Source organism: Vitis riparia, chromosome 18 (genome assembly GCF_004353265.1).
Source record: "Vitis riparia cultivar Riparia Gloire de Montpellier isolate 1030 chromosome 18, EGFV_Vit.rip_1.0, whole genome shotgun sequence".
NCBI lineage: Eukaryota > Viridiplantae > Streptophyta > Magnoliopsida > Vitales > Vitaceae > Vitis > Vitis riparia.
Genome location: NC_048448.1, coordinates 27,255,798 through 27,268,506, shown reverse-complemented (window position 1 = coordinate 27,268,506; position 12,709 = coordinate 27,255,798). Strand labels below are relative to the sequence as shown.

The 12,709-nt window shown below is 31.6% G+C and overlaps 1 protein-coding gene across 2 annotated transcripts in view; it reads right to left on the bottom strand.

Annotated features, from left to right (window-relative positions):
* Nucleotides 1–7,909, bottom strand: part of LOC117907052 (tRNA nucleotidyltransferase cca2) — a 28,204-nt gene extending 20,295 nt beyond the window's left edge. The window contains exons 1-6 of one of the 2 annotated variants that reach the window (XM_034820409.1): nucleotides 7,591–7,909; nucleotides 5,499–5,629; nucleotides 3,552–3,669; nucleotides 1,261–1,313; nucleotides 929–978; nucleotides 692–790 (exon numbers count right to left, since the gene is read on the bottom strand). In XM_034820409.1, the coding sequence (XP_034676300.1) occupies nucleotides 692–790; nucleotides 929–978; nucleotides 1,261–1,313; nucleotides 3,552–3,669; nucleotides 5,499–5,629; nucleotides 7,591–7,875 (736 nt within the window). In that variant the 5' untranslated portion in view covers nucleotides 7,876–7,909. The remainder of the gene's footprint in view (nucleotides 1–691; nucleotides 791–928; nucleotides 979–1,260; nucleotides 1,314–3,551; nucleotides 3,670–5,498; nucleotides 5,630–7,590) is intronic. The other variant, XM_034820407.1, reaches the window with a different exon arrangement.
* Between the last annotated feature and the right edge of the window lie 4,800 nt (nucleotides 7,910–12,709).

Sequence of the window (12,709 nt, the reverse complement as noted above, 5' to 3'; positions counted from 1 at the left end):
GTGAATAACTGAAGGAAAATTCAAATCTAGGTGCAGCAAACAAGTAGCTCTCCCCTCCAGGATCATACTGGATTAAGCAATCGATTTCATGGTCATATTGTCCTGGGATTCATTAATGTCTTTTTTTCCCTTTTTTTGGTTGGAATGAGAAACTTCCTCAATGTTCCCAGCACATTTTTGAGCTCAATATATACCTAGTAGATGTCTAGAGACGTTCGGAGATTATGGCAATAGCCTAACACATAGATTACACTGTTTAAAGCTTTGTGAGAAAGTCATTTATATGCATCTATTGTGCATTGGTTTGGTTACAGGTGCACAGTCTAGGAACGTGTCTAGATGTCTAATACTTCAATTTTCCAAATTTTAAGATACAGGGAGTCACATGAATGGATACCAGGATAGTTATTATGACCAAGCAGAAGAACTGAATATATATGTATTTTGGTAAAAGAAAACATATGTTTATGGATAAAGTGATGGACATCAAGACCACTAATGCGTAGACATAGCCATGCAGGGGATAAGAGGCATTCCTATTCACATCAAATGGAATTCCTTAATACCTTCTCCTAAAGAGAATCATAAATACCTTTTCCTAATATTTAATTCTCTTTATTTTAGAAAGAGAAACATCAACTTTATCTTATGACTAGAGCAAGCAAATAAATTAACAGAGCATCAAAAGTACCAAAACGGATAGCCCGAAGAACTCGTAGGGGATCATCTAAAAATGTATCCTTTGGAGGTAATGGTGTAACTATTTTTCCAGACTTCAGATCCTCAATGCCTGAATTAGAGAAAATTCAAAATAAAAAAAAAGAGGGTAAAAAGAAAGAACGAAAAGAGAGAGAAACATGTTAACCAATATCTAGTTAGCAATTCTTGAAAACCAAACATGCTAAAGCAAATGGAAACCTATACTAACCTCTCCCAGTAAAATCTTCAACAGAACTGGTGTTGATGTTGTAGAACAAGCTGTCAAATAAAAAATAATAATAATAATAACTCCTTTAGCAAGATGCATTCCAACCAATAATTTAAATATAAACAACCAACAAAATATGGATAGAGTCTAAGAGCATCAGGTAACACAAATTTTTATATAATGAATATTGCCAAGCCCAAAACAGAAGTAGATAGAAAAAGGGTTTGTTGTAGAATAACAAAACCAACATATCAATGACTTCATATCAATTTGTCCCTTTCAAAACAATTTTATTTGCATAAAATGGAAAAGGAAAAGGGGAAGAAAAATACCTATTAATGGTTAAATCCCTTCGGTATGCATCCTCTTCGGCAGTGCCAAATCTCTACAAGATATGAGTAAATTCATATATTAATATATCCAGCATATTAGATAAAATTGATGTTAAATGAGTAAGCATGAAAATAGCTTGCAAGTTAAACAAAAGCTAATCAGTAATTTGAAATGGTTACAAGGATCTTTAAACATAAGTAGCCTGGTTCGCGTGTCCTAATATATGCACTAATGCATATAACAAACATAACTACCAACTAAACAGATGAGAAAGGAAGAATCCTACCCCTGAACACCATTACCAACAAAACAGATAAGAAAGAAAGAATCCCACTCCATCACTCCAACTTAGGTCAGTGCATAATCACCTCTGCATTGGCAAGCCTTTTTCAGATATTTAAAAAGATAAGAAAAAAAAAAAAAGGATTAAGTACATGGCTGTCCATTTACCTATTATGCCAATGCCCTCCAAACATCAATTTGCAGATTCCCTAATGCTCTGTTTGGATCTTGAAAAATAGTAAGGAAAGGGAACACTTTTTCAAACCATGCCCCCCTAAGGCCAAGCCCTACACCCTCCATAAAGAAATACCTATAAATTTTCTTCAGGCTTGCAAATATTCTACAGTACACTAAAAACACAACTACCTTCCCAACCTTCTCCTCCAAAATTATCTCCTTACTCATATTTAATAACTATAACAAAACACAATTAATTGTTCTCCTTCTTAACAAATAACCATTTTCCCAACAAACTGATGTTTCAAATGCTCAGGAGGCAAAATATAGTCATCCCTAATCACTATCTTAACAAAGCACAACAGCCAATTGCTATCCAAAACATGACATGGAAACCCTGAGTATAGCACTACCCAACTGTGACCTCCTTTACTTCCATTTATAACAGTTAAGCAAGTTCAAATTTACAAAAGAGATCAACTTTCGGTAGGTAGGTTAGATAGAGGGCACTTTTTAACAAATGTTAGCCTATATGTCCTCACAAAAATGAATTTTCTTGTGACCTGACATCCACTATCAGAGATCTCAATCATTAGATCCCAAATAAGTTGAACTTAGAAGCATATTCCAAAAGAAGATCTCCACCCCACAACCCAAACTTGCCTCAAGCTTCCAAATATTTTGCCACAGCTTTTTGTCAACACAAGAAATGAAAACAAAGAAGGTTTAAGTCAACATTCAATGCAGAAAACATTGATAACTCTCGGCTGATTAGAACCTCAAGATCTCCACCTCCATCTAACTTAAGTAGGGCGAGAGACAAAATATATAGATGAGGGTATTGTTCAACATGCAATTGGACCTTGTTCCACTAGTCTATTGCCCAACTGAACATTCCTGATGAACTTTGTATTTTCTATACCACATGCCCTACCAAGAAAGTAGAGGAAAATTTTCAGTAGTCCATGTAACAAGAGTTAATCATCCCTACCATCATCCATCCAACTTCTTTTCTTTAAATGTTTTTAATAAAACTGTCCCAATACCTACCATCAGCCACTAGGGTAGGCCAAGACAGATAGTTGGCAAAAAATCAGTACCATATTACCTCCAGAAAAATCTTAAGCAAAGTCCATAAATTTCACAGAATCCTCCACTCCTATCAACATAACTCACCGCCTCTAGATGCCCAAATAAAGGTAACTACATAATGCTTTCATAGCAAAACAAAGAAGAGGAAAAAGAAGCCTCACTTGTCTCAAACTCCTCAAGGCCACCCATGAATTAGTTACTAGAACAACTGCATCAGGGTGAGTTTCTATCCAATTTCTTCTCATCAGAACAAACTAGCCCACTTGGACAACAATGGTACATAAACCACAAATAAAGCTTTTTCTGACTTTTAAATGAATAACTTGTTTACATATTGGCATCTTTTCCATTATCTGCCTACCACCTAAAACGGAATTGAAGCAAGAAAAGACTGTTCAGGACTGTCCTTACCTGGAAGAAAACACCTCAGAATTTTCCACAAACAATAATAATTTCACCAAGTCATAAAATCCACAAGCCAAATGAAACCAGGACATATTTTCATATTTACGTCATCATAAAGCTTGAAAAATATTCCTTCTAAAAAACAAAAGCTTTAAACTGAAGAAAACATGCTTAATAAGTAATTAATTCTTATAAACACCCTCATAAAAGCAGCCATGATAGCAAAAAGAAAAAACATATAAGCATCATCAAAATAACACACAACCTCCTCTAGAAACAAATTAAGGTACATGACACTACCAAAAGATTATTAACTGCTGAGAAAACTGCATACCATTGTAGGGATCCGGCTATTTTCGCTATAATCTTCAGACCTTAAGTTTACAAAATCAATCCATTCATCAAAAAGGCGCATCCTCGCTGTTTCCAAGTGTTTGGACTGGTCAGGGTTACTGAAAATTTGAGAATCAATGGCATAGTCAGCGAGAATAATCTCAAAGCACACACCACAGAATAATAGTTCTTAGTTGTTGGAATAAAATAAAACTGGAGGTGGAAATGGTCAAAAGACTTAACAGGTAAAAAAAGGCAACAAAATGAAATGAAATAAATAAAATAAAAAACAACAACAAAAAGCCAACAAAATAAAACAAAAAAATAAAATACACATTTATTCTAGAAGCAAACTGAAACCAACCAAAGAGCACAACTTACTGATAATTATTTTAAGAATGAAAAATTTTCTGTGGAGGATATAACACATGATGAAAGTAAAATCCAAAAAAAAAAAAGGCAGAGTATTTTTCACTTTAAAGGAAATTATATAAGCCTAAGTACTATATTATACCAAATTCCAAAAAAAAAGAAAAAAAAAGATAACACAATTATTTTTTCTTGAAGATAAATCTATGTATTCCGTATGAAGAATGAGAAACAAATTAATTGATTCCAGAGGATTAACAAATATTTCAAGCCCAGGTCCACTATTAAATTCATCATCTTCATACAGTGAGGATAAGCTTTCCCTGAGGACCTGGGCTCAACTTCAGGCATCAACAGTAAATCCTTTAGTTTATCCTGCAAGCTAACGTGGATCTCACTCTTGTAGGCAAAGCCTTTAGTTTATCTTTCGAGTAATGGTGGATCTCGCTCTTTTAGAGTAAGCTATGTCATGCAATTTTAACAATTTTTCTTTCCTAAGACCGAAACTTATATTGTATTAGATAAAAGTAACATTTACATGAGAAGGAATGATGAGAAGTCCTTCAAAAAGGAAAATGCACATTAATATAAAAACAAGAAGAATACAAAAAGAGAGTGAAGGGGAATATTGTTGGAAGCATTTAAAGAGTTTTTTATATGGGAAAAGTAGACAGATATTAAAAATAGTGTCCATCAGAAGGGGAACAAACCATTTACAAAAGGAGTATACCAGGCACACCTGGGGCAAAGTAACAAAAAGGAGGAAAAGAAGAAAAAAAACAAGTGGCACAGGCAACCTTACTCTTTCTCAGCTATCAATGAAATCTAAATAGGAAAAACCTCCATCTCCCACAAGGCCGGTAGACCACATGAATTCCAGATGCACTTAAACAGATATAGAGGGAACACCAAATCCACTCCATCAAGCTGCATTTCTTTTCTTTTCTTTTCTTTCTTTATTTATTTTTCATTTTTTATTTTTTTATTTTATTTGGTGAGAAAAAATGTATAGAAAAGCACTAAAAGGGGATGAACTTAGCACAATGGCACATAGGAGGAACACCCAAAAACAAAGAGGCTATGAAGAAGACCAAGGCCGATAAAGAGCCCCTAACACAAGAAGAGAACAAGTTGAAAGCCCACGAAGGATATTGAAGGTAATTCAAATGATACAACTACAAGGATAACTCATGAAAGACCAACCATAATGAGAAACTAAAGAGACTAAACTCATATCCAGGGTTATTCAAATAATTGATTTCCCATAACAATGTCAAAATAAAAGTTCTCATTATAATATTTAAGAGCATGTAAATTCATAATACTTGGCTATCTGAGTCAATTGATTTTCTGTAATAAATCTTAAAAGAGAATTTTTTTTTTTTTTTTTTTTTGATAGTCAGCATTTTTGTCTTTGCTCTTTTTCCTTTTTTGGAATTGAACCTAGAGCTCCCCACATTCCCAACCCAACCACTTGCCACTTGAGCTAAGCCTGAAGAGTAAAATGTGATCATGATATAAATTTCAAAACAGAAGTTCTCACAGCGTAAGTGCCAAACACAATTGTAGGATCACATACCATTGAATAACACCTATTCCTTGCTTTTCCTCCCCAGTACATGACAAGTAATCATTGACCTTCTCACAAAACTCTCTGCCTAGCATGTCATCCAGAGCAATATCGATATCATAACATTCCTTCCCTAGAAGCTGCAATAAGAAAATATCGATGTAAGGGACATACAAATAATATAAACATAAAATCACTTGTCTAATGCATTTCAACACTCCTAAAACTGTATAAAAAAGGAACCAAACATAAGAATAAAAAAATATAAAATCGAGTTTAGATAAAACTGACACGAAAATTTTGGATATCTCATTTGTTTTGGCTTCCTAAAGAAGGGAAGAACTCATTTCAGTTAGCCAAATAGTGGAATCAGGCAGAGGTGGGACAAGTTTTAAGTTTCCTCATGAAACAAATAATGGAAAGTCAAAGATTTCTGAAATCAGCATTCACAACCCTCTGTCACATCTCTAAATACCAGAATTCCCATTTCCCAACATCCTTGCAGTTTCAAGACCCCATTCCCATCAGTTATGCCACGCATATCCACTCACCCCTGAATTGGTCCAACCTTTTCAACAATGTACCTTCATCCTTTACACTAATCTTATAGAAGAAAGAACTCTACACCATTCTTTTCTTTCTTTTCTGGTAAGACTTCAATCAGACAGGTGATACACATTCTCAGGCAACAACCATGGCAACCATATACTTTGCTCTGACAACTGCAGAGTGGACCAGAGTTCAACATAAGTAGGCTTGAAAAATGAGACCAAAAAAATGTCAAATTTGTAACTTCGAAACAAAGACAATGACTATTTCAAAAATAACCTAAGGGAGTGTTTGGTTTCACATAATTGGATTGGATTCCGAATTTTAATTCTACAGAATCCATGAGTCTCACTTTCAGCAAACCGTTAAACTTTAATTTTATGAAAGGGAACCAACTGTAAATTTCACAACTGGACCGCAAATTGCAATACGAAGCTCCAATTTCATGCAGCCTAACACAACCTCATTCTTCTGGTACTACTCAAAAGTCAAAACCCGAAACAAATTCAAATGTTCAGCAGACTTTTCTTTTGCTTTAGCATGTGCAACAAAGTAAAATAACTTGAGCCTAAAATCTCTTTGCCTCTTTATCTCTTAACATTCAACTTCTCAATCTTCAAATTCAAATTCCTATAGAAAAAAGACACCCAGTAGCATGTGCACTCACAATATAATCGCAAACAAGTGTAAGACTAATAAAATTGTCAAACATAAACAAATAAAACAAGTTTTGAAACATGAATTCCTAGAAACTTCTGCTTTGCCAGAAAATTTCATGAGGTACTAATTTCTTTCAAAACAAAGAAAAGAACAGAACCAATTCAGAAACGGTATGCTGGTTAGTGAATAATTCACCTAGTCATAAACAGACCGAAAGTTGAAATTTTTGGAACTTAGATTTTCCCGGAAAATTTGCCTATTTACTATTTTCTTTTAAAACAAAGAAACCCAAGTAGAATCAAGTTACAACAGTGCCAATTGAAGTGGAACAGTATACTCGTTAGTGAATAATTCACCAGGTCACAAACACAATAAAAGTTGAAATCTTGGGAAACTTCTATTTTCCCAGGAAAATCCCTATTTAAAGAGGAAAAGTTCGAAGTGAGGCAAAAAGGAATACTTGGTAAATAATTCACCAGATTTTCGAGAATTACTATTTTCTTTCAAAACACAAAGAAACGAATAGAAGCAAGTCACTAACAGAACCAAGCGAAGACTGCAACCGACTCCAAACTAATAAAAGTTGAAAATTTCCGAAAACTTTCGTTAACTTCGAAACAACAAAGCCATATAGAATACCAGTTCATGAATAATTTACATTGCCCCAAACCCAGCAAAAGTTGAGACTTTATTAATTTTTTTACTTTCCAAGAAACTTTCCTTCTTATTTTCTTTCAAAACAAACAGAACCAAATAGATTATAGTAACTAACATAGGCAAGAAAACAGTACAATCGCCGGTAAAAATTCCGGAGAAACTTCTATTTTTCCGAAAAATCTGCGCACTATTTTCTCTAGAAACAGACGGAGGCAAATAGAAGCGAGTTACAGACCTTGTCGCGGACCCAGCCGCCGGCGACGCGGAGCTGAGTTCGGAGAGAAAAGTGGCGAACAACTTGGAGAAGTTTCTGGAAAATCTGGGTCTCCTTGGGCGTCAGATCAATGCTGTCCCTTACTTGGACGGAAGGTGGAGATGAAGCCATTGCTCTGCAATGAAGGGGGCTTAGGGTTGGGAATCTGAAGGCTGTGGAACAAGGAAGCAGAAAGGGCTGAAGTTGAGGAAGCCGATGGGTTTGGCATCTATAAAGGCAGTAGTTTGAGTTCAAAGCAATTTGCATATTCCCAATTGCAATAGACTTGTGCCATCGTATTTAGAAAGGGAATAGGAGGTTTATCAGAGACCCAAAAAAAAGAGAGAAATAAAAAAAAATAAATAAATAAATAAATAAAATAAAAGGAATAAATTTAGGGGAAAAATTTTGGAAGGGAAATTAGAAATTCCACACTTGAAAATGTGTATAATCCTATTTGATATTTTGGAAAATGGGAAGTTTCTATTTATGATTTATGCTAGTGTAATCTATATTTCTTGAATTTAATTTTAAATTTTATTTTTTATTTTTTATTTAAAAATTTTCAAACATTTTATTTACGAAAGAGTTTTTCTAATCAAGCTCCCGATGTTATTCAACAAAATTTTATTAAAAAATTAATTTGGCTTAACTTATTATTCTTATTTTTTATATTGTTGTCTTGGTTGTGTGGTCAAATTTATTTTAAATTTAATAATAAAAAATAAATAATAATTAAAAAAAAAAAAAAAACCTGCCACCTGAAATTGTTGTACCATAGGAATCATGTAATCATGCCACATCTTAATTAGAACTTTAACTTTTGTCTTTCGAAGATATGTATTTTGAAAAAAATAACCCTCAAATCAGGTACTCAAATAGCAAAAGTAATCAATATTCCAAACATGCCCTTAATCGCTTCTCTTACCAACCTGTCCCAACTACCACAAATGAGTTCATCATCACTATTGTTTTTAAAAAAATAAATAAAAAGCTATGACAAGTGGCAATCATCATACCATATGATTTTTCTTTTTTCTTTTTCCCCTTCTTTGTGATATCTCTATCTTTCTTTTGTTTTTTTCTTTTAAAATATATATTAGTTTGATAAAATATTTTTAATTTCAATTTTTTTTATATTTATTAATTTAATTATTTGTGGATATTTTAAATATAAAATAATAATATATAATAAATGATTAATGAGAATAAATTTAATATAAAAATAAATACATTATTAACAAATTTAGAGATCTTTGACATAAAAATTTCTATATTTATGCTAAATAAAATTTCTAAATAAATTTAGAGATTTATTTATTTTATAAATCTTATTATATTGTCATATTATTTTATTTTTATATGTTTTTAAAATTTTAAATTTTCCTGCGAAAATCATAATTTATGATTATAGTTTTAACTTTTTGCTTATAAAGTTAACATGATAGCGGCTTTAATTTTTTTTTTTTTATTAGCTAAAATATTTAGTATTTTTAATTAAGGAAGACAAAAACTTGGTTGTGGCTATAATATTTTGTTTTATTAAAATTTAAAATTTTTATTTATATATATATATATTTCATTAAAAAATATATATTTAATCATTTATATTAAATTTTATTAATTTTATTAAAAATTAAAATTCCGCATTAATATAACTTTTGAAAAAAGGTACCACTTTTTTATGAAAAAAAATAACACTAAAGTGTGCTAAAAGTACCACAAAAATGTGTTACTTTTAACACACTTTAGTGTTACTTTTTTCATTAAAAAAAAAAAAAAAAGTGGTACCGATGGTTGTGTTGACTGATGCACAATTTCAATATACAAAAGTTTTAATTTTTAATAAAATTAAGAGAAAATTAGCATAAATAATTAAATACAATTTTTATGAAGAATATATTTTATTTTTATTTTATATAAATAAAAAAATTTAGAATTAAACAAAGCAAAATTTTACAACCACAATCAAGTTTTTATTTTTATTTTTTAATTAAGAATACTAAACGTTTTAACTAAGAAAAAAGTTAAAACCACGATCAAGTTAACTACTCATAAGTAAAAAGTTAAATTCGTTCATTATGTATTTATTTTTATGTTAATTTTTTCTCATTAATTATTCATTATATTATGTTTAAAATGTTCATAAATAATTAAAATCAAAAGATGAAAGGGTGAAATAAAATGAAATTAAAAATCAAAAGCTAAAATGAAAAAAATATTGTGGCATATTGGTTTGCCACATGTCAAGCTTAAAAACATTGATAAATATGAGTAAAAGAAAAAATCCTTATGCTCTTTTTGACTTATCTTGTCAATTTTTTTTCTTAAAACAAAATGAGAATAGTATGGTAGTTGATAGCCGGATATGAAGAGAATAAAAGTTGAAGGGTAATCTTGAAATTTTATTCATGTTACTATTGAAGAGCATACTTATTCAATTACTTTTTAAAAGTTCAGTAAGTGATTTAAGGTTGCAATACTTGTTTCAGACATGGAAGGCAAGATTCAAGTACATAATCTCAATGGATTCAGATATGTATTCCAATATTATTATCTTATAGATTTAGCATGAGATTCTAGCGTATTTATTATCTAGATGATTAGTTTTTATAATCATTATGTATGATTTGTGATTCTCTAACAAGTGGTATCAAAGTCACTCTTGTTAAATCTATTAGGTTTTAATTAAATATGTTTCATGGTGGATGAAGTTTTTTGAATATGATTTTCATTCATTCGTCCACTATTTTTATTTTTTTGTGTGTTTGGTTGTAAGGAAAATTTTCTCTAACTTAGATTTCCTAGATTTTTTGTTATAAATAATTTTTTATAAATAATTTTTCCAATAAATATCAATATTTTTATCAAAAGATATTTTCTCTTGGATTGTTTGCATAATTTTTGAGATAAAATGTAAGTGTTTTAAGAATTATGGGGATACAGATGAAGTGATTGGGTGATAATAACTTAATATATATATTTTTTCGTCATTATCTTGTTACGTTTTGATAAGTCTTTTAATCTATAAGGTCATTTGAACATTGAGCTTAAGACTTAATTTATAAGGTCATTTGGACATTGGACCTAAGTCTTTTAATAAGGTCATTTAGACATTGGGTCTAAGTTTTTTAATAGGGTCATTTAGACATTAGGCCTAAGTCATTATATTGGGTCGTTTGGCTTGTTGGACCCAAGTCCATTTAAGTTGGGTTAAGTGATGGGTAGGGTCAGACCTTTAACTGACTCATTTGACCAACCCAGTTGGACCTTTGACTCACCCATTTGACCGATCCAATTGGACCTTTGACCGACTTAGTTGAACCTTTGACTAACCCGTTTGAAAGTCCGATCCAATGAAGCTTTCACTGACCCAATTTTGACCATTGACTATGACTATTGACCAAAACAAATGCATATTTAAAATAAAATATTTCAAGATAAATTAAATTGAAATTATATGTCACTAAAGTGACCTCTATTATGTAAATTTACTTATCTTGAAGTATGTGGATTTTATTAAGAAATTCAATTAATAGTATCTAAATCTATACATACAATAATTGGCCCAAGGGAAGGTTATTTTTTTTACCAAATTTTAGACAATTGTGGTAATAAATATGTGATATTTTGGTGATGTGCATGCATGCAATAAGTCGATCCAAAGATAGACATATTGTTGGTAGGATTTGTTATCAGCATTTATCGTGGTTTTGAAAATCAAACCGGACCGACCGATCCAACCATCAACCGATAAGCTTTCTGGTCCATTTCTCTCATTAGGACCGTTTGGCCTTTCAACCTGTCCCCCCAAAGATAGGTTCTCTTTTTGACTTATCTTATCAATTTATTTTCTAAAAAAAAAAAAAGTATAGTAGTTGATAGTTGGATATGGAGAGAAGAAAAATTGAAGGGTAATCTTAGAATTTTATTCATGTTACTATTGAAGTGCATACTTATTGAATTACTTTTGAAAAGTTCTAAAGGTTCACACTCGTTTCAATGCGATACAAAGACAAAAGGAACATAAGGGAGTACATTATGGAAATGTCTAATCTTATTACTCAACTGAGGGCATTAAAGTTGGAGTTGTCTGATGATATCCTTGTGCACTTGGTCTTGATCTCTCTCCTTGCACAATTTTGTCCTTTGAAGATAAGTTATAACACTCAAAAGGAAAAATAAACTCTTAATAAGCTCATTGCTCAATGTGTGTAAGAGGAAGATAGATTGAAACAAGAAAAAATAGAAAGTGTTCACTTAGCTACTACCTCTCATGACAATGCTACCAACAGGAAAAAAAAAATGGAGCAATAATAATGAAGGAAAATGAGCTGCAGACAGTGGAACCTCATAGCTTAAGGTGCAACAGAAACAAGATAAGGTCATCACTTGTTTTTTTTTGCAAGAAATGTGAACATGTGAAGAAGAATTGTCCTAAGTATGCAAAATGGCTCATAAAAAATGGTAAACTTCTCAACTCCGTTTGTTCTAAAGTTAACTTAGCTTTAATACTAAATCACACTTGGTGGATAGATACAGGTGCAACTACTCACATAAGTGTGACAATGCAGGGTTTTCTAAGGAGTCGAGTGCCAATTGATGTTAAAATATTTATCTATATCGGAAATGGCAACAAAGCTCCTGTTGAGGCGATTGGTTTATTTAGATTGCAATTTGAATTTGGTTGTTATTTGAATTTGGATGATACTTTTTATGTGTCGTCATTTAGACGGAATTTGGTATATGTTTCTCGTTTGGACAAATTTGCCTACTCTTGTTCATTTGGAAATGGAAAAATTAGTATTTTTCAATATTCAAATATGATTGGTATAGGTTCTTTGGTTGATAATCTATATAAATTGGATATTAGTGTCTCACATATTTATGAATCCTTGCATGCAAGTAATTGTAGTACAAAGTTTAAGTTAATTGATGAGAATTCTTACTTGTTTTGGGACAAGAGTTTAGGACATATTTCTAAACAAAGGATTCAAAGACTTGTGTCAAAAGGAATTCTTGATTCCCTTAACTTTTCAGATTTAAAAATATGTATTGAATGCATTAAGGGAAAGCAAACAAACGTCAGAAAAATTGGTGC